At 45.5% G+C, this 27,817-nt stretch overlaps 1 protein-coding gene and 1 long non-coding RNA gene across 4 annotated transcripts; one reads left to right on the top strand and one right to left on the bottom strand.

Moving 5' to 3' along the window:
* Window positions 1-106: 106 nt before the first annotated feature.
* On the top strand, window positions 107-27,252 carry LOC103098434 (uncharacterized). 3 transcript variants are annotated; one of them, XR_465920.3, is made up of 4 exons: window positions 107-405; window positions 1,750-1,883; window positions 19,771-19,825; window positions 26,235-27,252. It is a non-coding gene; the product is annotated as an uncharacterized LOC103098434 (long non-coding RNA). The 3 variants fall into 3 exon arrangements; XR_001629390.2 differs by lacking the exon at window positions 107-405 and adding an exon at window positions 1,122-1,213; XR_001629389.2 differs by lacking the exon at window positions 107-405 and adding an exon at window positions 1,225-1,364.
* On the bottom strand, window positions 2,556-26,622 carry CCDC124 (coiled-coil domain containing 124). Its single transcript, XM_001364510.4, has 4 exons — window positions 26,464-26,622; window positions 6,824-7,010; window positions 5,233-5,347; window positions 2,556-5,005 (listed from the first exon to the last, which is right to left on the bottom strand). The coding sequence occupies exons 1-4, from the start codon at window positions 26,620-26,622 to the stop codon at window positions 4,801-4,803; spliced, it is 666 nt and encodes a 221-aa protein (XP_001364547.2). The 3' UTR covers window positions 2,556-4,800.
* Window positions 27,253-27,817: the final 565 nt, after the last annotated feature.

Genomic DNA, 27,817 nt, shown 5'->3' with positions numbered 1-27,817 from the left:
CGCAATCCCGGCTGCATCTTCAGCCACGCTCCCCGCCCCTCCTCCCGCACCTGCGGGTCCGCGCACGCAGGAAGGGAAGCCCCGGCTAGTGAGCCCTGGGCCCTCGCGCAAGCGCCGAGCGCGCCTGGCTTCCCCGGAGCAGCCGGGCAGCCGCCCCCGCAGCCAGTCAGCCGAGGCGCCAGGTCGTCATGACAACGGGCAGCCCCACCGGGATGAACCTCGGTGGGGAGGCGGGGATCTTAAAAGGAAAGAGAGAGAGCCCCCTCGCCCCTCCCCATCCCTTCTCCTGTTCCCTCGGTCTTCTCCTTTCAGCAAATCAATAATTTATCCCTGCTCCGGTTTAAGCTGGTTCCTTCCTCCCCCCCCTCCACTCCCTTCCCCCCCTCCCAGGACCGTCCGAATAGGGTAAGGAGGTGGGGTGGGGGAATTCCCCGGCCTGTGGGCGGCGCATGCGCGTGGGCCCGGGGATTCCGCGCGGAGGATGCCGCAGTGCGGGGGTGGGCTGGGGGGAGGGGCAGCTGGCGCTACTGCCGCGGAGGGTCCCTCCGGTTTGGGCTCTCCCAAAGTCCTTTCCCTTGCCAGACGTCCCCCGACGCACATGTAGGGCCATGAATCCTCGTGTCTCCCCCTCCTGCAAAGCTGGCCCCCCTGGAGCATCCCTATTCTCCTGATCCATTCTTAGGCCTCTCCCTCAAGTCTCCTGCTCCTCCATCCCTGGACCACCCTTCTGCATCCTTTTCTTTGTCCTTCTATCTCCTTCCTTCTTGTTTCCCTCTTCTCTGCTCCCAGTCTCCCTCTCCTCTCTTCATCCCGATGCTTATTCCACTCCAGTCTCGTATCTCCCCACGTCTCCGCCCACTCCCCGTTTCCTCCTCCGTTACTCTTTTCCCTTCAGCCCCAGGTACCCCCTTCCTAACCTTATGTGTGTGTGTGTGTGTCCCCCACCCTGCCCCGCGCTATGTCTCCCCTTCCTTTGTCCCTGGATCTCTCCCTCCTCTCTGTCTCCCCTCTCCCTGTTGGCCCTCGGAGCCCCGCAGTCCCCATCACGTCACTGCGGTCCCTCCCCGCCCATCCCCCCTCCCCGGTCAGCCCCGCACGAGGGGAAGCCCCGGCTTGTGAGCCGAACGCCTCGCGCAGGCGCCCTATGAGCCTGGCTTTCCCCGGCTGCAGCCGCCCCCGCTCGCCCAGCGGCGCCCCATCGTCATGGCAACGGGTAGGCCTGCAGAGACGAAAGGGGTTGCCTGGCTTTTCCTTAAGCTCACTTCGCAGCACCCCAACCCCCACCCACAGGGATCAATAATTCATCGTTGCTCTGGTTTGAGCCGGTTCCCCCAACCGCCTCCGCCGATGGACTGCGGAGAGGGGTGTGTGTGTAGGGATTCCCCAATTCGGGCGGCGCATGCGCGCCAGCCGGGGATTCCGCTCGAGGATGCCGCAGTGCGCGGGGAGGGGGCGGGGCAACTCGTGCTATTGCTGCTGCCATGAGCCTTCTCAGGACTCCCCCAAAAGCCTTTCCCGTAGCTTCCTCCGCCAACATGCGGTAAGGGTCGGGGTCGGAGAGACCTCGACTCCAATTAATGTCTCACTTTAATCTCACAACGACCCCTGGGGCAGGTGCTTTTATTATCCATCCCTATTTTATAATTAAGAAAGGGAGGCAGCACCAAAGGGACTTGCCCAGGGTCACCCAAATCATAAGTGTTTGAGGGCAGAAGTTGAACTTAGGTCATCCTTGATCTGTTTCCACAGTTCTATCCATTGCACCACCCTGATGTCTCCAAATCAATCTGCCATTCATTAGGTGCCTATTAAGGACCCTGAGGTACAAAGACAGTGAGGGAAGTATCTGCCTTCCTGCGAGCGGAAACCGAGTTTCAGAGAAGGTAAGAGAATAAATAGGCACTTACACAGCACCTATTATGATGTATTAATTCTGAAATAGAGGTGCCATTATCCCCCTTTTACAAGTGAGGAAACTGGGGCACAGCTAAGTGACTTTTAACTGGGGGCTTCTAGTAGTAAGACCCCATCACTCTATGCCCTGGACTGGCGTGCTGAGGGGGGCTGCTGTCCCCCCTCTTCACTGTGCCTCCAGAGGAAGCTCACATGCCCTGCCCAGCCGCCCAATGTGAGCACTTCTGTCTAGCCTAGAGTAATGCAGGAGGCTTACAGGCAGCCTAGGCACAGATCTCTAAAAAGTTCACCAAGGGCTGCCCTGGACCATCAGCTAGCTGCCTCTGGAACCGTCTTTTGCCCAAGGTCACAGAGGGATACACTAGAATCCACTCTATTACAGACATTAGGTCATCCTCCATGGCCCTCTATCACTGTGGATGAAAGCAAAAGCCATACACTCCCACCCCCACCCCCACCTCCCCAGTGGGAGTGGGAGATAGGATAGGCTGTATGTGTTGCTCTTGCAATTGCCTTGCCTGAAATCTGATGCTCACATCAGCTCTTGCAGAATCAAGACTTTTTAGGGGTTCAACTGTTATGCAACAGGTCAAAATGGGACACAGATAACCAGACACCTACACAAGTTAGAGAGACAAAGGTTGGGACCCAGTTCTGTTTATTTAATGAATGGATTGAACACTGAGTGCCTACTGTGTGCAGGGACCTGCTCTGGGAAGGCAGAGACGGGTGGAATATCACTGGGAACTCTCAGGGGAGCTCACAAACTAGCTGGGGAAAGACAGGGTCTTGGAATAACTATAATAACAGAGGGCAGAATAAGAATCACAAGATGGGCAGACGTGATGCTGTGGATGTAGTTTACTTCTTCCTGGGGTATAGGGTAGAGAACTTGCGGGGGGGTGGCCCTTGCACACTGGATAGGATTTCCTCAAGGAAAGGACAAGAAATATTCTGGGTATGAAGAAGACTCCCCTCATCTTTCCCTTCATGGAGGCTCAGAGCTTCCCCTGGGGACCCTCTAGTTCCTTCCTCAATCTGGGAAGCAGAATGTTTGCTCCAAATTCTCCAATTCTTTCCGGGTTAAGCCCTCATACCCCAAATCTCCCAAACAGCTTAAGTTCTTCCCAGGGTGAGCCAACAGGGAACTTTCCTGCTACCAAGGTGGAGAGGCTTCAGCCTTGTCCTTTAGTGGTATTTAATATCTGCAAGTTAACCCCCCCCCCCCCCCCAATACACATTTCTGTACCTAAGATGAGGGGAAGAAAATGGGCACAGAAAGAGGCAACATGGAGCCTGGGGGGGGGGTATGCATAGTGTTTGTCACCCTATCTTTACTGTTTGCTCAGTGCCCTAGTGTCCTTCCATGGCCAGGGCTAGAGGTGACCTTGCACAAGGGTCCCTAGGGAAAGAAGGGCGAGACTCTGATGCTTCCCTCCCTGAAAAACTCTCCGGTCAAAAAGTGCAAATGCTTTTTAGAGGCAGCAGCCATGAGTGATATACACTTCTACAGCCTCAAATATACACACCAAGCCCTTGAGTAAGGAGAAAGCCCTTGATGGGAGCAGGCTGGTACCTAGAGCATATCTAGAAAGAGAAAGCAGGACAAGACAATTAGAGGCTTGGCTATCCCAAGGAGCCTTGCTAGTGGTGGCCATTTGGCTATACCCAGGACCATGCCCCTTAGGTTTTAGTGGGGAGATGGGAGGGAAAAGGGAAAAGTAGTCAGTGAGCCCTGTGCTTCTAAGAACCAGGAACTGAAGGAGTTCTGTATCTCTAGGATTTTCAGCCTCTGGCTACTGATATTGGAGTGGGAGTTAAATGAAGTTAAAATCACTGATTAAAAAAATAAATAAAAATACCACCTGCAAATCTTTTATTGGCTAGAGTAGTTCAGGTTTGTTGGCCACAACCCCCAGTGGGTATAAACAAATCCCACAATGAAGCCAGTTACCCTAGCTCCTTGGAGGCCACCTCACCTGCTACTAAACCTACTCAGAAGGAATTGGGCACATGAGAAAGTTGGCAGAAACCCTGTGGAAAGCAGATGACTAGAGTGAAGGGGACATGGGGCGTGCTGGTAACTGGTTCATCCAGCTAGCTTGGAGGGGTCTCATAAGGGGAAGCAGGTGTTCAACTGACAATGCTGTGGTGACTACTCAGTTCTCAAGACAGAAAAAGCAAAAGAGGAGGGGAGGCCAGTGATAAATGCCTAAGTCTCTAGGCCCCTTAGCCCCTTCAGCAGGAAGTTCAAAGATGAAGTAGGGAGAGGGAGAACTAGGATCCACCCCCCAATTCAGGGAGAGATTCTCCTTAAGATGATTACCTGGGATAGGTGCATCCTTCTTGTTTACTTTGGGGAAGAGAGGAAGATGGGCCCCTGCCTGGCCTTGTTAAAGGCAGTGAGGCCTAAGAAATTGATGCAAAGTTTTGGAACCCATTGGATAAAAGGAAAAGCCATATACTCCCACCCACCCCCCAAAAATGGGGGGTGGGTGGGCTGGAAAGAGAAAGGCAAAGAGAGGGAGGGAAGAAGGGAGAGAGACACAGAAAGACAGAAAAGAATTGACCAGTGCTGCCATGCTGGCTCAGGTTAGCTGGGATGGGGACCCTTCTTCCCTGAAGTTAGAGAAGGGCAGGGCCTTGTTCCCAGGGAGGCAGCAGGAAAGGTCAGAGAGTAGGAACCTTGGCCAGGTGGTGACTCCTCTTTTAATCAGTAGTGCTGAGAACAGGGGAGGGAAATGGGTTTTTAAAAAATCCCACCGGTTCTCTCTGGGGCTCTTCTCCCCACCACCCCCCCCAACCCTGATTTCAGGGCCTGAGACCCAGTGGTCCAGACTAATATGGGTCCCCTCTCCTCCCCTGCCTGTCTCCATTTCCCAAGTTCTATTTCTGGGCATTGTAGGCCATGGTCCGCTGGTTCATAGGGTTGTCAGGGGACCTCATCCACTCCTTCTTCAGCAGCTGTTTTAGCTGGGATAAGCGCATGTTGGGGTTCTCCTTCTTCAGTCTTGGCAGGTGCAGCTCCTCAAAGGCAGTAAAAGCAGCTTTCATGCGGCGCTCAGGATGCCGGTCAGAGTCATCATTAACACTGGAAGGGAGATGTGGCAGGAGATAGGAGGTGAGAACCTAGGAGTCCAGGAGGAAGGGGCCCCACCAGCTCCATCCTCCCAAGCACTGTAGGGAGTCAGCCAAGTGCAGGCAGCCATTTCCCACCAGTCCTTGGAAACAAGAAAGTAACTTCTATCCCACCCTTATACACTGCTCCGCCTCTGTACCCCCTCCCTTCCCCATGCCCCATGGAAGCCAACTGGGCACCTGAGGACAGCTATGGCATCCTCGATCGTTCTGGCTTCTACGCTCCCATCCTCGGGGACTCGGCGGTTGACATTCTCCTCCAAGGGTACTTCAAGGTGACTTTTTGGTTTCTCCACTGTCAGGAAGAATGGATGGAGAGAGAGAATTTCAGTGGGGGGAAACAAGAGGAGAACTGCATTGTGGGGGTGGGCATGTGGACCAGAATGTCCCCATAGCAGTGAGGCTGGAAGATCTTAGGCTAAGCCTGGGAACACAGGATGGGTCTTTTCCAAAGCCCTTGGTTGTTGGTGCTCCGCCACCCCTCTGAGCTCCAAGGATGTCAGGGACATGGCCTCAGGTCCTAGCACAGTACTTGGCATGAGATACACACTTAAATGCTTGCTGAGCTGAAATAAAAGTGACTAAGCTGTGTCCCTCTCCAAGAGGTGGGTGTATGAGAGACTTGGATTTGAAGCTAAGTGCACTTAATCTGCAAGGCTCTCTGCCCGCATTGACCACCTTCCCTTCTGGGACCCTGGCCTTGCCAGTCTCAGTGCTGGAGGCAGTGCTGCCCTGGAAGCCAGCATCAGAGCTATAGGAACAGCTTGTCCCAAGCCAAGCAGCCTGTATTCCAGGCAAGGTTCAGGCAGAGATTTGGACTTTCTAGTGGGCCAGGTGGGGAGGAAAGCTGCTCTGGTGGCCCACATCAGGTATGTTAGAGCCTGTTAGGGGCCTGGGACACTTAGGATCTGTTGCTGCCCAATCTCTAGAGGGGCAGCTGTACAAGTTTCTGTGGCCTGGCTCTTCTGGGAAAACTTTGCAGCCAGAACCCTTGATGGTCCTATGGCTTCTAGGATAGGGAAGCAGTCTGGTTCAGTGGAAGGAGAAATGAATTTGGAATCAGCAAAAGAACCTGGTTCAGATCAGGCTCTGCAGCTTCCTAGCTGCATGACTTTGGGCAAACCCTCTCCCTCTCTAGGTCTTAGTTTCCTTTTCTATCAAATGATAGAGCTGGCTAGACTCTGAATTGCTTATGACTTTATGAACTCCTCATTCTGTGTTAGTTTGTGTCTCCCAGGAGCCAGCCCAGTTTGGACATGCCCCTTGTGATTCTGGGATCCAGTGACCCTGGACACTTGGCGGTGCCTTGAATGCGACCCTCTATCTCCTGATTCTGGGCATTTGCACTGGCTGCTCCCATCCCTGGAATATTCTCCCTCCTCTGCCTCCTGGCTTCAAGTCCTAGCTTATAGGAAGAAAGCCTTTCCGATCTCACCCTTCATGCCAGTGCCTTCCCTCTGTGGATTATCTCCAATTTGTCTGGTCTCTAGCTTGTTTATACATGGTTGTTCACATGCTGTCTCACCCATCAGGCTGGGAGCTAAAGCTGGAGAGCAGGGACAGTCTAATTTTTCTTTGTATCCCCAGCATTTAACACAGCACCAGTACATAGTAGGTGCTTTAAAAAATGCATGTTGACTGAATGATTTGCCCAACATGGGGGCAATGGGCCCAGGAAGATCATGTCCCAACCAAAACATGGGCTTGAGGAGGAGATAAGAGGGAGAGGGAGACTCTCCTTTGCTTTCTCCCAGGAGACCCAAGAACCCACCTGTTTCCTCATTCTCCTTCTGCTGTTGATCTCTGCGGAGTGTCTCCTCTATCTGGGCCCGAGTCACTTTGCCTGGGGTCAGGGGCTTGGGGGACTTTCCCTTCAGCTTGGAGTCTTCTTCTTCTAGCAGCCTTTGCAACTCTTTCTTTCGTTCCAGTTGCTCCAGACGGCGTTTCTCCTTCTCCTCCTGTGGGAAGAGAAAGAGAGGCCTGGTTATTCCCAGGATGCTTGATTGCTACCAGACCACGCCTAGTGTCCTAAGCTCAGACTTACTAGGTGAGGCATTTTAGAAAGGCCAGTGACCAGTTAGAGAATGTACAGAGGGACATGGAAAACCATGGCACGGGAGCATCAGGTCAAGGAAGAGGATGTGGGTGGGGTCCAGAGACTATGTGAAGTGTGTTGTCATGGGGAAGTGGAATGTACTGGCCTGGAGGTTAGAACTAGGATTAGTGGGTAGCAGACTTGGGAACAATGGAAATAAGAAAACTTTCTAACTATTAAGGCCATCCAAGATGACAATGCTATCACTCTGTAACACTAAGGGGTCTAATATCCCAAAGAGATCACAGAAGGAGGAAAGGACCTGCAGGGATAAAAAATACTTAGAGTAGCTCTTTTTTTGGGTGGTAAAGAATTAAAGACTGAGTGGAGCCTGGGGCTAGGGAGGGCTGCACAAACTAGGATATGTGAATGCAACTATGTAACAGTGCTGTGCTTTTAGAGAGGGAAGGAGGGAATTGTTTCAGAGAAACCAAGTCAGTGTTCTATTCACTGATACAGAATGAAGCTGGAGCAAAACCAGAACAATTTCTATAACAACACAATTGTCTTGCAAATACAATTTTGAAAAATTTAAGAAGTTTGATGCCATGACCAGCCGTGACTTCTGAGGAGTCATAATGCTACCCACCCCCTGAAAGAGAGCTGATGGAGTCGGAATACAGATAGACATCATTAATGCAGGAATTTGTTTCACTTGACTTTGCATGATTGTTAAATGGGTTCTTTGTGCTGTGTGTGTGTGTGTGTGTGTGTGTGTGTGTGTGTGTGTGTGTGTGAGTGAGTGAGTGAGTGAGTGTGAGGGGGGGAAGAGACAGAGAGAGAGAGAGAGAAAGAGAGAGAGAGAGGAAGACAGAGACAGAGGGGGGGGGAGAGAGGGAGGGGGAGAGGGAGAGAGAGCAAGCATGTAAACTGATTGTTAATTAAAATAAATTGAAGAGAGAGGCAATAGGTTCCCCATCACTGCAAGTGTTCAAGCAAAGGAAGGAAAAACACATTGGAGGTTGATCAGTCAATAAGTAAGCATCAAGTGACTACAATGTGCCAGTTTCCGGCACTGGTGATACAAGTACAATGAATGAAACAATCCCTACTCAAACTCCCAAGGAACTTACATTCTAGTGAGATGGAATGTAAATATAATACAAAAATATATTAAATAATTAAAACATATAGAACTTAGTTATATACTAGAAAAGAAATTTGGGTTAGGGAGGGCAGGTATTATCAGCTGGGAGACATTAGGAAAGGTAGAAGTCATTCTTCATTTCCATGGCTGGGATAGATGGCCTCTGAGTTACCTACCAACTCTGAAATTCTGAGCTTGAGAGAGGGTCCTGGGGGATAGCCAACCTAGCAAGTCAGTGTCAGGAGATGAAAAATGGAGTCTAATATTACCCTCTTCTCATGAAGTAACATGAGGAACAGGTGAGGGAATGGGATGAAGAAGAAAGAAACAAACAGAAAATGTAGGCAATTTGAGGGATGATGCTGTACTCATCTCTGTGTCACAAAAGCTTGTACATTGTAAGCATCCTAGAATAATCTGTTAAATGAAAAATAAATGTTTGATCTAGGATCCCGCCCCCCCCCCCCCCCCCTTCCCTACCCGACAGACGAGGCTTGGTTTGATTAGATTTGGGACTGAGAACTCTTCTAGGACCAATAGGAAGAAGTTATGAAGAAAAGTTTCAAATAAATTTATGACATAAATTTCTAGTCCATAAAATTATTTAAGAATTAGAACATGGGGGGCAGCTGGATAGCTCAGTGGATTTGAGAGCCAGGCCTAGAGACAGGAGGTCCTGGGTTCAAATCTGGCCTCAGATACTTCCCAGCTGTGTGACCCTGGGCAAGTCACTTGACCCCCATTGCCTAGCCCTTACCACTCTTCTGCCTTGGAGCCAATACACAGTATTGAGGGAAGGTAAGGGTTTTAAAATTAAAAAAAAAAAAAAAAGAATTGGAACATGCTGCTACCAATTATTTTTTTTAAACAAGAGAGGGTCAAAAAATGTTTTTCTTCCTTTTTGGGACCATCTGACTTCAAATCCACCACTTTCTATTTGTATTTCTATTTGTCTCTAGGCCTGACACTCAATCCACCGAACCACCCAGTTGCCCCTAGTGCTTTTGCTTTTATAAAGCACTTTTGCAATTATATCTCATTTGATCTTCACAACATGAGGGACTAGGTGCTATTGCTATGCCCATTTTGCAACTGAAATTAGGTGATCTGCTCAGGGTCACACAGCAAGTTAAGTGAGGCTGGATTTGAACATAGGTCTTTCAGATTCTGGCTTCAGAGCTTTATATTCACTGTGTCCCCCAGCTGCCTTATATAGTAGCTAGATTTTCATAGTCTGGCTTTAAGGTTTGCAAAGTGCTTTACAAATATTATCTAATTTGAGCCTTACAACATTCTTAGGAGGTAGGTGCCATTATTATCCCAATTTTACTGATGAGACAATTGAAGCAGATAGGCATTGGGTAACTTGTCCAAAGTCATACAGCTACTAAAGTCATACAGTCTGAAGCTGGACAGGAGATAGGTTTAGAAAGGGAAAGGAGGTTAAAATCAGGAAAGGCTTCAGTGATAATTGGAAGGGGCCATGAGCAGGGGTCAAGCAAAGGAGAGATGATCAGAGCTGGATTTGGGGGGGGGAAGCCTGCCGAGGAAGGACTCAAAGTGGGAAGATTAGGGAGACATTGCAGCAGTTGTTTTTTTTTTAATTTTTATTTAATTAGATGATTTAGAATAATTTTCCATGGTTACAAGACTTATGTTCCTTCTATCCCGTCCCTTATCTGATGCGCAATTCCACTGGGTTTAATATGTGCTATTGATCAAGACCCATTTCCTTATTATTAATATTTTGTTGCAGCAGTTCTAAGCATAAATACACTTAGTTTTCAGTATGCATTCTGAGAATAGTAAAGTAGGATCCTGGGCCTAGAATCAGATCTAGAGATGACCTCGGAGGTCTTCTGATTTAGTTAAGTGACTTGTCTAAGGCAGTGACAGGATTTGAATTCAGACCCTCTGAGTACAGAGGTAATGTTACTACCATTGCACCATCCTTTCTAAACCCATTGGACTTTCCTGCCCTTCTCTCTAATGAGGTTCACCCCTAGTCATGACCAAAGCCTTTTAGGAGAAAATGCTGCAGCTAACTTATAAAGCCAAGATTTGTGATTGGCCTTAAGCCTGGGAGTCTGTGGCGCCACTCAGAGCCAAGGGAGAGCTCCGTCTTTGCCAGCCACCTTCAGCTCCTCTCACAGACTTTGCCAGTTGGTAAGTGATCTCAAGAGCAGATTTGTCAAAACAAGCAGACCAGAGTGGCTGAGGCCCCCCTATTTTGCCTGGGACACATCAGGCATGAGGGCCTCAGACCTGTCTGCCCACTCTCTAAGCTTGTTCTCATGCTTGGGAGATAAGGCCCAGAAAGGAACAGTCCACCTGGAAGGCAGTGATTAAAGCTAAATGATTACTGTTCCACAGAGACTCTCAATTGTTTTTTCTCAGGGCTATTTGGAAGAGAATGGAGCCTCTTCCTCTCTCAACTTCCTCTGCTATACGGACTCTTGCTTACCAGGAGGGTGGTCAGGGCCTACAGCATTTTTGGGGGTGGAGTAGAACTGACACTCCAGAGAGCAGAAATCGGTTCATTTTTTTGTCCTTATATGTCCAGATCGTAGAAGCAAATGGCTCTTAGTGGTTGTTTAATGAATGCTTGATGACTGATCTGATGACCATACTTAGGGAGCAGTGGATAACTTTCACGCACCCTTGCAAACAAGATGAAGAGAAATCGGCTCGAAGATCGATGTGAAATCAGTAAGCACCTATTAATGCCCACCATGGCCGCTAAGCACTAGGGATACAAAGAAAGCCAAGAGTCCCTGTCCTCAAGGGGCTCACAGTCCAGTGAGGGAGACAGCATGCAAACAAGATCTTAAAGGGGAAACCAGAGGTGGAAACCTCTCGGGGCAGGTACAAGAGTTAGCTAGGGCTTGAAGAAAGCAAGGGAAGTCAAGACGAAGAGACGAGAAGGCATGCCTGATGACAACACCTGGAGTCAGGAGACAAGTGTATTGAACAAGGAACAAGATGATCAGTGTAGCAGATGGTGGAGTTATGAGGAGGGAAGGTAGAAGCCTGGAACGGTAGGAAGGGGTCAAGTAGAGGAAGGCTTGAAAAGCTTTATTTTGATCCTGGAGGCCTGAGAGTTGATTGAATGGAGAGAAGTGATGTTCAGACATGCATTGTGGATCACTTTGACAGCTGAATTGAAAATGGACTGGAGTAGGAAGACACAGGGACACTACCCAGGAAGCTACTGTGATGGTCTAGGTGAGAGGTAATGAGTGCCTGAAACAAGGTGGGTAGGCAGGAGGCAAAGAGGGAAGGAAGGAGGAGCAGTGTGAAATTTACCCTTACAGCAGTGAGGATGACCACTAGGTTGCCCATTCACAACTAGTTAAATGACCAAAGAATGACCAATGCTTAGTGACTCAGCTTGCATGGAGATCTCTGGTGGAGTGGTTCTGGAGTCCATTCAACACTGAAGTCACAGATGCCCATGTCTGCTAGGTCTGCAGATGACACAGAGTGTTGGGAGACAATCACACCTCAATGAGGTCCTGACAGACTAAAACAGTAGGCCAGATCTGCTATGATGGAATTTAATAGGGTTAAATGTGAACTTCTACATGAGCTTATAAAATGAGTATCACAGATAAAAGATGGGAGAGGTATGGTCAGACAACAGATTAGGGGGTTTTTGGTGGACAGTAGGCTCAATCTGGGTCAAAAGTAGAACAAAGCAGCCAAAAACACTTATGTTCCTTAGAATCCATGAGTTACAGATGAATAGTGCCCAGGACTAGGGAGATGATAGTCCTACTCTCCCTGCCTTGGTCTAACCACATTTTAGGAAGGATGCAGATATGCTGAAAAGTTTCCTCAAGAAGGTGTTCAGGATGGCCACCGGCTGAAGGAAATAAGGAAACTTAGCCTGAGGAAGAGAATTATAATAATAATAATGATGCTGATAATTAATAATAATAATAATAGTTAGGATTTATTTAGAACTTTAAGATTTGCAAAGTATTTTATATCCCCCCCCTCAAATAAACTCTTACTTTCTGTCTTAAAATTGATACTAAGTATTGATTCCAAGACAGATTGGTAAGGGCTAGGTAATGGGGGTAAAGTGACTTGTCCAGGGTCACACAGCTAGGAAGTATCTGAGGCCAAATTTGAGCACAGGACCTCTTATCCCCATGCCTGGTTCCCTATTCACTGAGTCACCTAACTGCCCCTTACTATTTACATCTTTTGTCATTTGATCCTCACAACTACCCTTAGGGGAAGTGCCTTCATTGCTTGTATTTTACAGATGAGAAAACCAAGACAGAGATGAATTGATTTGCCCAGAGGCATGCAGCAAGGAAGTGCCTGATGCTGGATCTGAATTCAGGTCTTCCTGATTCCAGGTCCAGGGGGAAAAGGGAAAAGGAGGCAATAGCTAGCTTGACTATTTTAAATGCTATTTACTAAGAAGGTTACATGTAGTGTCCTGGTACACTAAGATTACAAGCTTGGGTAACTGGAAGATGATGGCACCATGAGCAGAAACAAAAGCCATGGAAAAGAATCAAGTTGTCTTCTGAGTCAACAACATTGGAGTCTTATAAGACTAGTCCATGACTAAGCACCTCACTTCCCCACATGTCAAAAAGGAGGCAGCATGAGAACATGGGAAAGGGTTCTGGACCAGGAGCCAGGAGGCTGAGGCCTGAATCCTAACCATGTGACCTTGGGCAAGTAATCAGCCCTGTGAGGCTTAGTCTCTCCATCTGTCAAATGAAGAGGTTGCTTCAACACTAAGATATGCAGTCAGCCTAAACCCCTCAATCTCCTCCCAGAAACCACTGAGCAGGAAACAAAGGCAGAGGGCTCTCCTTTGTTACAGGAAGAACAAAATAAGCATGTCCATCCTTTGAAACTAGCCTCAATCTTTGGAGAAGAGAAGGACCTAAGATTTGCAGAAAAGCAGACCATGTGTTTACAATGACTTCTTTTTTAAGCCTCCCACCTCCCCAACCCAGCCTCACCCAACCATCTGTTCAAGAGCTGTTTCCCCAAGGACACTCATTGTTTATTTACAAAGACACCAGGGAAGCAAGACATCAAGGCTTCTTTGCCAGCACAGAATGAGCTGGATCTCATTTCCTGGCCCAGGCTACTGCCTGACACCTGCCCTGATCACAACACATGCTTGCTCTTTCTCACAGGGAATGAAAGGGGCCCTTCCGGGCTGACTTGTCCACTCAGTTAACAACGTCGAGATCTTCTGTTCTTCATTCTTCATCAGCACTAAAGGTCATAGTCCCCAAGGTTCAAATCTGAAAGGCAGGAATGCTCTTTTCTGAACCTTTTTGCAATAAGAGTCAGTATTGTACAATGTTAAGAACCCTGGTATGGAAGCCACGAGCCATGAGACCTAACCTCATGTCATTAAACTCAGTATGACCTTGGGCAAATCACTTCCTTGGCCTGGGCATGGCTTTCTTCATCTACAAAACAAGGGGAATACATGACATGAAGCAGAAGGTTCCTGCTAATACAGTAACTCCTTGCATCTAGGGTCTGTCTTCTTCATTGTGTCCCCAGTGCCTTCAGATAGTGGGGGCTTCATGAACACTTGTAGAGGCAGTGGTAGTAAGAGTTCAGCCTTGGAGCACAGAAAATTGAATTCAAATCCTGCCTCACTTCCTAGCTGTGTGATCCTGGGCAAATCACTTAATCTTTGCCTCAGTTTCCTCATTGGTAAAATGGGACGCATACTTCATGTGATTGATTTCAGCTCTGCTATTCCATGTTCTAGGTACTAATGAATTACAGGATGCTAGAGTGAAGAGGGATCTCGGAGGACATCTAGACCAACCTCATCTTTTTACAGATGAGGGAAATAAGTGAAGTTCAGGGGGGCCTGTTCCAAGGCACAATGATGGGGAAAGTTAGAAGGGATATTTGAACCCATGTCTTGGGGTTCCAGAGTCTGTGCTCCAGTTGTACTCCATTATCCCTATCTATGAATCCATAAGGGTGGAGATGAAGATTTTTACTCTGTGCAAATAATTTAAGTCTTGGACAGCCAGAGGCCTTCCAATGATTTTCCGACACCCGACCTTGGCTTCGTCTCAGGTGACTGAACCACAGGGTGGGCTTGGAGGATTTGGGTGCATATCAGCCAATGGTGCTCTAAGGAAAGCATGTAACCCTGTAAATATGGTGTCCAACAGCTGATAACAGACATGGCAGAATCACAGCTCCTAATGAGAATATTTCAATGGAAACCACATAGCCCTTTGGAAGAAAAAGCACATGGGAGAGAAGCCCTTCCTTTCTGGCTGAACATTCTTAGCACTGTTCTAGGTGGCTCTTTGCAAGGCCAGCACTTGGGTTATTGCATCAGGCCTTCCCAGGAGAGCAGCCACAGAAAATGCCTGCTGATGGAGACTGGCAAGGGAAGAGGGTACTGCATCTGTGGACAGGCAGGCAGCCAGGAATGGAGTAAGGGAGCAAAGAGAGAATTCTGAGCTGGATCCCTGGAGAACAAAAGGGAGCTGCAAGAAAACTTTTTTTTTTAAACAACAGAACAATCAACTGAGTGGAGAGCTCCCTGATTGGCTCACTCTGGGTATCCACAGAATAAAGGTTACAGGGGAACTAAGTTTCTTACACATTGACTACATGTTTGAGCATCTAGCCATTTATGCTTTGGCTAAACAGGAGGTCAATGGGGACAGCAGTGCAGGTTTCATTCTCCTACCCTAAGCTGAAGTATTAGAAAAGAAATGGGCCTAATCATTGGCATAAGGACAGCAGAAAGAAAGGAAATTCCCTTCCTATTTCCTATTAAGGATCCTTTTTTTTCCCCCTTCTAATGTCTGAATTTTTACATGAACTATGTATATCCTATAAAAATTTCACCAACCTTGAGAAAGAGCATAAATTGATTCCTTGCTCATTCTTCACATACCCTCCTGTATCTCTTGAATGAAAAAAAGCTGAAAAGTAGAACTATAAAACTAGCTTATCACAGATCCCTGCTCATCATATGGGATGATATATCCTATTAAGAAAGAAGGGATTTAATTCCCAAACATGATAAAAACCAAAAAGAAAGGAGGATAACATGTAAGGGCTGGGAGGGCTTTTAGAACCTAGAAAGTCAGAGCTGGGAGAGACCTTAGAACACAGAATATCAGAGTTGGGGGTGGGGGGTGGGGGAAGAAGTGGCTTTAGGACACCAGATGTCAAGAGCATGGACAGTTTTGTAGATGGGAAAACTGAAGACCAGAGAGAAGGGGCTTGACCGAATGACCAGGTAAGTCAGTGACAAAGCCAGGAAGACACCCAAGATCTCCCTGTCTTTCCACTCCACCTTGCAAAGCACAGTCAAGGTTGTTTTCATCTTGAGGGCCAGTTCTTTTGATAGGTGGACTATATGCAGGACTACTTGAAACTAGCTTAGCCTGTGGTAGAGCCAAGCTCTCTGGGTTCTGAGGTACTGGGGTGCCCAAAGAGGATGGGAGCTCTGATAGAGACAAGAGTCATGAGCATCACTAGGGAAAAGTCAAATCTATAACTTCTAACGAAATGGGCCTTGGCTGCTCAACGTGAGTCAGGCTGAGCTTTGCCGTAGCACAGGCAGGATTTGCATCCCCCTATTTAGGCTGTAAATCATCTATTCCCCCCCCCCCCCCCCACTCCCAACAGGGCAAGCAGCAAAGTCACTGACTTATTTATAGTGTACTTATTGTGTTTGCTGAGAATAAATCAGAAAGGGCCTCCTGCACTTCCTCCCCAGCCCCAAAGCCATCATCTCTTTCCACCCCCCACCCCCCACATTAACAGCTCAGCAATTCCATTTCCAACCAGTGCATTTGAGAGGGTCATAATTCCATTTTATGGGCAGGCTGTTGAATGAACAAAAAAGGCATTCCCTCCTCTGAGAATTTCCTGGGCAGGATGGCCTGATGGTTTTAAATATATCTGACAGCAACAGATTCACAGCAACATCATCAGCTCAGAGAGAAAAGCAAAATGAGTGTCACTTCTGCTCAGCAGGGAGGGAGGCGACCTGGTTTAATTTAACCTTCTGCCTGAGTTTTCTTCAGGCTCTGAAGGAGAAGCACGACATCACCCTGACTAAGTTAGCCAACTCTCTGGAGCCATGTGCCCCAGCATTAGCAGGGAGAATCTTCTATAATATCTACATTGTGGTGACATGAATCTCAAAGCACCTTTATATGTGGCATGGCCAGTGGCTGACCACCAGAACAGTCCCAGAGGCCAGGTTTCTAGCTGTAGCTTCTCATCAACTACCAGTTATTCAGTGGATGAATTTCTCCATCTATGAAATGGGAAGATCAGTAGCTAGCAGCACTGGAATTCAGACTACAAGAGCCATTTGGGTATAAAGGTTAGACTCACACAATATTATGGTTGGGAGAAACCAAAGAATGCAAAAAGCTATATAGCAGAGAGGGACTTGAGGATACAGACTATAAAGATTTGGAAGGGCCCTTAGAATACAAAATATCAGAACTGGGAGGGAGTCCTTAAGAACATGAAGCCAAATCTCCTCATTTTATGAGGAAACTATGCCCAAAGAAGGGAAAGGCCTTGCCCAAGGTCACAAAGTATGTTTCCCTTGTGGTACTGTTATTTTTTAAAATCTAGAAGTCTGCTCTTTAATCATAACTCTTCTGTTTGAGAAGCAGTAGAAGACAGAGGACAGTTAGTCTATAGAACCTCCACTTTTTACTCCAACACTCCAGTTCTTCTAACCCCCTGCCCCCACCCCAAAGTTAACGGCACATTAGTTGGAGTGGCCTCTTGGGGAGGGTTTACATGAATGGGAACAGCTGCCTGGCATAACCACACCATGCGTGTGCCTAATTTTTCAGATGGACTAAGAAAATAGGAGTCTAGACACTATTGGAAGCAGTGAGAGTAGCTGGTCTTGCCAGTCTCTGGGTTGCTAGGACCCAAGTGACCAAACCCCAGAAAAGTCCTAGGGCTCAGGTATTTTCTTAGTCCCCTGAAGTTGTAGTCATAATTGCATGGCAGGTTTCTTGTTGGGAGATGGGAAGTGAATATACAAATACTGACACTCAAGTCCAGTAAACCATAGCTATTCAGATAGCAGATCAACACCAAACCTGAGGACAGGAAACCTTCCTTCCAATCCCAGCTCTGCCACAAACTCAACTTCATGTGTGACTTTGGTCAATTCAACAGTTAGTAAATAACCTACTGTAAGCAAGTTCCTTTTCTCTAGCCTGCTTTTCCTTCTTTGGAAGGAGGTTGCTCAGATCCAAACAGGAAATAAAGGTAGAGAGGGCTTTATAAACTTTATCACACTATATAGATGTTTTATTATTATTATATTTTAGAACAGGGATTTGTAACCTCTTTTGTGCCATGGATCCCTTATGGCAATATGATGAAGCTTGTAGACCTCTTTTTCAGAATAATATGTTTAAATGCATAGAATAAAATATATAGGATTACAAAGGAAACCAATTACATTGAAATATAGTTACCAAAACATTAATAAAACCAAAACACAACAGAGATTCATGAACTTGGCCCAGGTTAAGAACTTCTGTTTTCAGAAATTACAGACAATTCTTATTCCCTCCCCATCCTCTAGTCCCACCCAAAGGCAGACAAATAAAGAATTCACCTCAGTGTGGTCATTTTAGATGATCTTAAAAATTCTTGAACAACTGTAAGATTAAAAACTATGAAAGGGGTCAATGATGATAGATTTAAAACTGAGTGCCTGAGATTATCAACAAAACTAGCACAGCAAGATTTAACAATAACAAAAGAGATAAAGACCTAGGAGCAATGTTCACACAGGAAAGGATAAGAAGAAAGTAAAAAAGGAGAAAGAAAAGGGGCTGAAATAATCAACATCTGTTTTTGCCATAAGACCCAATCATGAATCTCAGAGCTGGGAGGCTGCTTGTTGCAGAAATCAATGATGACAGACTGAGAGCTGGGTGAGGCCTTAGAGAGCATCCAGGAATTCTGAAGGACCTGAGGTCAAAGATTCAGTTCTGCCACTATTTGGCAACAGGAGCCCACTCCCCTTGTGTACAAAATGAGAGGGTTGAACCAGACCATCTTAAGGCCCCTTCTAGCCCTAAAATTGACAAATCTCTAAACTACTTTATGCTCCAGAAAGGCCCCAAGGCCCAAGGTCACTCAGATGACAAATGGCTGAAATGGGATTTGAAAGGTCATCTAATTTCCAATTCAGTGCTTGCTGCCCTTCAAATGGTCAGCTAGCTTCTTCTGACTAACTGTAATAGCAATCTCCTCCTTCCATTACTCAATAGCTCTGGCTGGTAGAAAGGTTACAGAACTGTAGTGTAAGAAGGGACCTTAGAGATCAGAGGTCACAGCCTCTGAAGAAATCTTCTCCATATCCAAAATCACATAAACGTCTGTCCTGTGTTTCTCAATTGCGCAAGCTCCTGATAGCAGGATGGTCTTGCTCCATCAGCGTCTATCAAGTCCAAGGACTTTCAGAGGAAAGAAGTAACAGCATAGTCAGGCCAGGGAAAGGCTGCTCAGACCCTTAGACACTCCCCTTTCAAGGGGGCAAAAAAAAAAGGGTTAGGGAGATACCAAATGGGCTCTGTGGCTTCTAGAACAGGAGCAAGAGAAGTCCTCTCTCTGGCCTGGTCATTCTGCATGGTTGGATGCCCTAGCATGCTTGTGCAGAGCTTTGTCCTTGCCCAGTGACTGGGGTATTGACTCATTAACATTCTTGAAGCTTGGCTGCCTCTGCCTCTCTTCCTTCCTTCCCTTCCCCTAGAGGCCTCTGGCCAGAGCCAGGCTGCTGCTCCATCACACTCAAGCTCAGGTGAGACCCCTTCCCCCCACCTCAACTGCAAACCTTAGCAGTCTCCAGTGGGAAGGGAAGGGAGGCTCCAAGCTTCTGGGCAGAATGCAAAGATTTCACACTATCATAGCATAGGGAATGGAATATAGCCTATTATTGACTTGTCTTGAGACCTGGGATCTAGTGCTGGTTCTGCCAATTACTGGATGTGTGATCTTGGGCAAATAATTTTACCCCCAAGACTCCTCTTTCTCCTCTGTAAAACAGGGAGCTGACTACTTGACCAGGCACACCAAGGTCAGTGACAGAAAGAGAGGTTGTGTATATGCCACAGTAGTTACAGCAGCAATTGTGGTAGCCAAGAGCTAGAAACAAGGTAAATGATCATTAGTTGGAGAATGGCTAAACAAATGGCAACATGGATTTAACAGAATATTCCTGGGCTGTAAGAATATGATGAATACAGAGAAGCAAGAATAGCGATGAACAGATACAGAGTGATATCAATAAAAAAACCAACTACCACAAAACAATCAGAATGGAAGGTTGCAAAATGACAAAGAATATACCTGGTCCCAAAGAAAAGCAATGAGAAGACACTTCCCTTCCACTTCTTTGCAGAGGTGGGGGTTCACAATGCATGTAATGTCAGAATATTTTAAATGTGTTTTATCACTTTTGATGACATTTTTTTCCTTCTTCCTCTAAAAAAAATTCTTTCTTTTTAAGAGGTGGCTTTCTGGGAGAGAGAAAGAAGAGGGATACTGAGAGACGATCAAACAAGGTACAAACAAAAGAAGTTTATTTGCAAGTGGCATGCAATTTATCCCAGGAAATGCATGACTGGAGAAGGAGGTAGGGTGGTTTTGTGGTGACAGCTGACAGATGGCTAGCCAGCATGCTACACTGGTACCCAAGAAAAAGTGAAGGACTGAGAGGTGCTATCCTCTCAGGGAAATCTTTCCTAATTAGTCATGAGCATTCTCCTTTTCCCTCAAATTATCCTGAATTTATTTATTAGTAAGTATAATAGCTAGCACTGATGTAGCACTTTATGTATGATGTCTAAATTAAACCTCACAATAACCCTGAAAGGGAGGTAAGATTATTCTCTAGCTGAGGAAGCTTAGGCTGAGAATTGGCTGGTGACTTGCCCAAGGTCACCCAGTCAATAAATGCAGTTTGAACTTGGCTCTTTCCAACTATAAGTCCCATACTCTCTCTGCTTCAAAGAGTAAGTCACTCTCTTTTTATAGGTTACATCTCCAAGGCAAACTGTCCAAGTGCCCAGGTAAAGGCCTCTCACAGAGCTGGTGCATAATAAGAGATGGTTGAAATGAAGCAATAACTCCAATGTAGGCACAGATGGCAGATCTGATCAGGTCTGTAGATGACACAAAACAGGATGGAAAACCTGGCAGCCAAGAAGACAGAATCAGGACTCTAAAAGATCTAAGGCTAAGACTCAATTAATGTTACATTTATCCCTTTAAACTTCAAGTCTTACACTTGGGTTCAAAAAAATGACCTCTGACACAAGATGGGAGTGAGTCAGCAGTCTGTAAAAGGGTCAAAGATAGACTGTGAGGAAGCTCAGTGTTGAACAGCGGTGGGATGTGACTGATAGCCTTTAGGTGATTGAGCACAACATGGTTTCCAGGAAAAAGGAAGAGAGTTTCCTTCTCCTTTACCTATAGTCTAATTGTCTAATTTTAGGGAGGGCAGTGATAAGCTGGACCACCTGGTAAGAAGGGGGATCAGGATGGTGAAAGACCAAATGCTAATCTGGTCATAATTTAGTCTGGATGAGAGAAGGGCTGCCAGAGGAATGGACTACCTTGGGAAGGTAGTGAGTTACCCCTCACTGGAGGAGCACTTGTCAGGTCTGTTGTGGAGTTATTTTGTAGCTGTGGGCTAGATTAATCATTGAGACTCCCTCCAACTTGGAAACTCAGGGATTCCATGAATTACATAGCAAGCTTTCAGGATTATGTGGGAAGGCATGGACATTGTGCTCTGCAACGATGGAAGGAAAATCTGCACCAATGACATCACAGATCCAGGAAAGTATTGATTACTAAGCCAATCTCACCTTCCCTACCCTACCCTGCAACTCCTCTCCTCCTCTCCAAGAGACCATAAGCTGCTTCCACTCTAGGGAAGGCAACTAGGATAGAGAAGAAGGTCTCAAAATCATGCCATATAATGACTGGCTGAAGGAATTGGGGACTGTTGAATCTGAATAAGAGATGATGGTTAGAGGAGGAGTTTCTTAATTGTGAGAAACTTCTTCCCTAGACTCTTGGTCTTTGAAGACACCTAATTTCAGATATCTGAAGAACTTTATAATCTAGAAAGGTGGCCTGGGTCTATGTGGCCTCGAGGGCAGAATGAAGATTTATTAGAGGAGGTAGAGAGAAGTTACAAGGAGGCAGATTTGAACTAACATAAGAAAAAACTTCCTAACAAATAAAACTGTACAAAACTGAGGAGTTCTTACATAGAACACCCTTCCTGGTGCTTATCCTATGTTCTATATTCTGAGATCCTCTCTGATATCCTATAGGTAGAATGTAGAAAGAGTAGAACAGAAATTGATATGGGGTATCGAGTGAACTCCCCACTACCAGCAGTATCCAGGCAATAGCTGACCTGGATGATCTCTCTAAAGTCCCTTCTAAGATCTCTGGTTCTTGGATTCTAAGCTGGAACTATTTTAAAAGAAATGTAGACTCTGATAAGTTAAAGCAGCAACATTTAAGGTCTTAGGGATTCTTAACTTGGGGGATCAATGGACAGATTTTGGACCATGGAAGGGAAGAGAAATTACTTTTTAATTTTCACTAATCTTAATCCTAGTATGTTATGCATTTAAAAACCTTATTCTGAGAAGTGGTCCAAAACTTTGACCAGACTGCCAAAGGGATCCACAATACAAAAAATTTAAGAATCCCTGCCCTAAGAGTAATCATGCTTTTCTAAAAATAGACTCTCTTTTGGGGAAATCAGATGTCTATGCCTTCCTACTTGGTTCTATTTAAGAGTATCTGAAAACTGAAGGCCAGGAAGTCTGGCTCTGTTTCTAAATCAACATACCTATGAGGAGAGGGTGGTGGTGGTGGTGGTGGTGGTGGTGGTGGTGGTAGGAGATCAGAAACCAAAGGTTCTTGACTTCTGATTCTGGATGAATGTTGTCATCACTGACCCTGTCACTGTCATCACCACCACCACCATCAGCTTTGTAATTCAGTGGTCAAAGATATTTCTTGAGTCTGTTCTTTCATGAACCATGCCAGTGTTAAGTTATCCTCAGCTGGATGACCTGAAATTTAAAAGGCATCAAGGCACCTGTGGTCCTAAGAAGCCCCCAAAGAGTATCAAGTTTCATTCCCTCATTTAACATTTATTGAATGCCTTGAGCAAAGGTGTGGAGGTGAGAAAACTTGGGTGGCACATTTAGAGAAGAATGAATTGTCTTTTAGTTAAAGCATTAGGTGTCTGAAAAAAGCTGGGGTGTGTGAGTACAGAGTAGGAAAAAGTGGTTGGTACCAAGAGCCCTGAGGGGCCTGTGTAGTGTGAACACTCTTGTGGACAATGGAGAGCCTTTCTAAACAGGGCAAGAGACTTCACTCTGGTAGCCTTAGCAGAAATAACTGGAGGGGAAAAGACTGAATAGAGAGACCAGTTAGTAAAGCTAACCAATAGACCAAGTCAGAGAGGATGGATTCTGGTCTCACTATTATCCTTCTCTCTCCCCTCCAAACAATCCAACAGACTTGAGCTAGAGCAGGGGTTCTTATTTTTTCTTCTTCTGTCATCTGACTCTTTTGGCATTCTGGTGAAATCTATAGATCCCTTTCTAGAAAAAGGTTCTTAAATGTGTATGACAAAATGCATAGGATTATAAAGGAAACCACTTATAGTGATGCATTTATCAAGAAATTAAAAAACTAAGTTCATGGATCTCTGGTTAAGAGCCCCTCAGATAGGGGAAATGTTTCTAATGTCTAAGCTCTCAACTCAGAACCCTTTGATGGCTCTCTATTAGCTATGGAAAATGTGGAAACTCCTTAACTTAATATATAAGGGGGACAGCTAGAGGTTCTGTGGATTGAAAGCCAGGTCTAGAGAAGGGAGGTCCTGGGTTCAAATCTGCCCTTAAACACTTAATAGCTGTGTGACCCTGGGCAAAGATCATGCAACTGCCTAATCCTTGCCACTCTTTTGCCTTCGAACCAATACCTAGTATTGATTCTAGGACAAGATAGCAAGAGTTCTTAATAAATAAGGCTTGCCATATTCTCAGATGAACCTACATTTATTTAGTTATTTTTTTAAACCCTTACCTTCCGTCTTATAGTAAATACCATATTGGCTCCAAGGCAGAAGAGTGGTAAGGGCTAGGCAATGGGGTGTAAAGTGACTTGCCCAGGGTCACACAGCTGGGAAGTGGCTGAGGCCAGATTTGAATCTAGGACCTCCTGTCTCTAGGCCTGGCTCTCAATCAACTGAGCTACCCAGCTGCCCCCTGAACCTACATTTAAAGGATCACATAATTTAAAGTTGTAAGAGACCTTAGAGCTCATTGAATTCAACACCCTCATTTTACAGATAAAGAAACAGATGGGGGAAGGGCAGGGGGTGATGATTCATTAAAGTTCCCATAGGCAGCAAGGAGCAGAACTAGGATTCAAATCCTGGAACCCTGTCACATGCTGCCTCTTTCATCCTTTCTCACATCACTATTGCCCCTTCACCCACTCCACACTCCCATTAAACCATAATCCTTGGGTCTTACCAAATATTTGGAGCTAGGCAGGACTGAATAATCAACCCTCCCATTTGAGAGACAAGAAAAAAAGAGGCCCTGAGACGTAAAAAGGCCCTTGCTTGAAGTGACACAGAGCATAGTTTCAAAACCAAGTATTAGAAATCCCCTGAATCTATTCTGTCTCTTCCTACCTTAGTGCCTTGGTTTAGGTCATACACCCTCATAACCAGAATACCTTCTCCCCTAATATGTCTATCTTTAAATCTTATCCACCCCTCAAGGCTTGGGTAAAATACTCAGTTGTGGGGAAAGGAATCAAGTCTGGAGTATTGTTCATCCCTGCTCTTATTCTAGAGATCCTGAAATGAATGTCTGATTTCCTTGGACTCAGAGTCAGAGACCTTAGTTCAGAGCAATGCCAGGGCTGGAAGGAACCACAGAACAGAATGTTTTCCAGGAAGTTTTCTCAGATCTCCAAGCCATAAGCAACCTCTTCCTTCTTTGAACCCTCCGAACATATCCATCCCTCTGCTGCTCTTATATCTGACCCTGGAGTATAGTAGTAGTATTCCTAGAGATTCTCCCTTATTTTCTCTGCTAGATTATAAGTTTCTAGCAAGAAGCTAAAGACTAAAAAGCTCTAGAACATTCATTCCCTCTGATTCTGATGTTCTATGTTCCTGTTTTAAGGTCCGATCTAGATTGATATTAATATCTAAATAGGATATAGATTATAATATAAAAATGAAGAGGGGTTTAGAATGTCATGTTAGTTCAAAAGATGTGCATGTAGCTCTCCAAGGAAATCAGACATTCATTTGAGGGCTTCCAAAATGAGAGCAGAAATAAGTGCCAAATAAACAGCAATGTCTCAGTGACAGGAATCAGTCCATTAACTCTCCACTGTATTGCCTTCAGGCATTAACTTCCCAATCTCTAAGACTTCATCCTTATCATGTGCTGTTTGTCTCATAATGCAGAAGTTGAGCCCACCCGCCTGCACTGTGCTAAGCTCCACCGAACCCTAAAATGATTTTCCTCAAGTGGGGAAGTGAGAGCTGGGCTGGTCCATCAATGTCAATGTCATATGGGCCAATGTCACACATCAGAATAGAAAGGAGAATTGGTGGCAGCTTCCTTCCCCCAGAGACACAACAGTCAAATTTAGTGCCAAGTAGGGGACCCACATTAGTCCTCTCCTGCCATCTTCTGGCCAAAGTTCGAAATTGTCTGAGAAGAATCCAGAAACTGTCAAAGGGGAGACTTGGGAGAGTCTTTATGTATCTGAAAGGATGTTCTATCGATAAAAGATTTAATTTGTCATATTTGTTCCAAAAGAGCAGAAAATGAGGAATAATAAGCAGATTTTGGACTGTCAGAAAAGACCATCCTAACCTTCAGAGTTATTCCAATGTATTCCTGTTAATTTCAGGATTCAGGGGGTTCCCCATGGCGAGGATAGATGATCAATTGGTCTTAATTCTATCATAGGCTTGAGAGAGAGTGTGTGTGAGAATGATTTTGGACCAGAGGGAATTAAACAAATTCAAAAAATATTTATTAAGAATTTACTACACGTAAAACACTGTACTCTGGGGATACAAAGACAGAAACTAAATAGTTCCTGTGCTCAAGGAGATCTCATTCTCCTGGAGATGTGATGGGCAATGAAGAAGCTGTACTAGACCTTAAGAGCCATCCAATTTTAATAATCTATGTTTTTAGTATATAGGGTTTATTTCTAATATCCCATGTTCCGAAATCTCTTTCTCACTCTGATACTTATATGTGTATATGTATTACATATATATTACATACACACAAGATATAATTTGAAAGTAGAAGATGGTTAAAATATTGTTAGTGCAGATGAGAAAGGCCACTTCACATTGGAAGAGATCTGGAAAGACATGGAGCAAGTGTGATGACACTGATCTATCTATCTATCTATCTATCTATCTATCTATCTATCTATCTATCTATCTATCTATCTATCTATCTTCTCTATCCTGTCTTCCCAGCTAGAATGGACCCCTACCCTAATCCCTGACTGCTGGTTCCAGGGAACTTTCTACCATTTTTATATCCTCAGCCACTGGTAAACAATAATGCTTCAAGACTATTGACTGATGAGGTGGGAAATAAAATTTTTGATAGCTGGAGAAGAGAGAATGAAAGAAGCAGTCCCTTCTATGGCAAATAAGGCCATTTTAAAGAGTTTGTAGTTTAGGGAGTATCAGATCTGAAGCACAAATACCATCTACAACATTCTCAGAAAGGAGCCATCTGGCTTTTTCTTGTCATAGGGATTTCATTCACTCTGGGGGCAGCTCAATCCAGTGCTAGACAGTTCTGATGGTTAGAAAGTTCTTCCTTATACCCAACAGCAATCTGACTTTGTTATTCCTTGTCCTCTTCCTAGTTCTGCACTTTGAAGTCCAAAGCAAAGAACTCTATTCCCTCTGTTCCAAGACACCTATTCAGAAATGTCATCAGTGATCACATCTGGCCTATATCTTCTCTTCATCAGACTAAATATCCCCAATTCCTTTAACCAAAATCAGACTACAGATGGGATGGGGTTTAGGGAAGATAAACAACACCAGAAAGTGCAAGGTTTGAATATGGTCATTATCTCCTTCATCACAGACCTTCCTCTGCTCCTTCCTCATGACGTGTTTGTCATCATCCTTCCAATAGGCATCCTCCAGTTCCTGCTGCCGCTTGGCATCAGCTGCTGCTTTGGCCTCAGCCTTTCTTGCTCGGGCAGCGGCCGACTTGGTGTTCTCGCCCTGGAACTTCTTGGGCATCCCTCAGCATGGACTTCAGGAAAAGAAGAACAAAGGTCAGGATTGTATGGAAGCTCCAGGGCTGTGCATTCCCCTCAGTTCACAGAGACTAAGCATCCAGTGCGGACACCCACAGCATAGCTCCAGGACGAATACATCAGGGCCTCAGTCATTGGCAAAGTAAGGGGGCTGGTCCAGAGGCCTTCTAAGGAACCTCTCAGGACTGATGTTCTGTGTCCTAAGGACCCTTCCAAAACTGAGCAGCAATACAGTAGCAAGTAGATGATGGAAGATAAAGTTGCTAAGGGAAGGCTTTGTAGAGGAAGACAGGCTTTGGCTAACTCATGGGAACAACTCTGATCACAGCATGGGACCTGCCTTCCATAGGCTGAAAGGTCCTAAAAGAGCTTCTTTACAGCCTACCTGAGTTTGACTTTAAAATTGTTTCATGTGTGGGTGAAATGAAACCTATTATAGGCCAAATTGGCAATCTATTAGTCAACCTTTCTCCACCTGGTTCCTGATCATACCTGCCAGATTCCTGGGGAGAAACTGGCCAACCATCCAGTTCCCACAGCTTTTCAAACAGACCTCAAAATAATTCTGGCAATAGTTTTGCTATTTCAAATAAAAATTTAAAATATTTTAAAACTCCAATCATCCTTGACCCTTATTACATGAGGGTATAGAAACTTGAGACTTTCAGATAATTGAAGGTTTATACATACACACAGACACAGACACCCCTTCTTTAACAGCAGCAGAATCAAGTGTTTTGATGATTTAGAGTTATCATTATAAACATCAAGGGTACACTGGAAAGAATTCTGAATTGGGGAGTCAGGAGAACTGGGTTCTAAAGCCCAGGCTGTAGCCCTGGCCTAGAATCTCAGAACAATCTGTTTTGGAAGGGACTGTAGAGATTGTTTATTTAATTCAACCTCCTCATTTTATAGAGGAAATTGAATGCCAGAGATTGCATGTATATTCTTTATCAGCAACAAAAAAGGAAGAAAAGAAACCAAGCTTAGCAAAAGAAAGGGCAAAACATGGCTGTAGGCAAATTGGGTGGATTTCTCCCCATTTCCACAATAGGCCAAGGGCTTGAATTGTTGAATTGCCTTTCCTATAACTAGGGAGGTAACTTAAGTAAAGCATTTACAATTTATCACACAGCCCATTGCAAAATAATTGTGATTGATGGACCAGTATAACT

Source organism: Monodelphis domestica, chromosome 3 (genome assembly GCF_027887165.1).
Source record: "Monodelphis domestica isolate mMonDom1 chromosome 3, mMonDom1.pri, whole genome shotgun sequence".
In the NCBI taxonomy this organism is placed as follows: domain Eukaryota; kingdom Metazoa; phylum Chordata; class Mammalia; order Didelphimorphia; family Didelphidae; genus Monodelphis; species Monodelphis domestica.
Note: the sequence above shows the minus strand (reverse complement) of the source record. Positions and strands in the feature narration are given on the sequence as shown.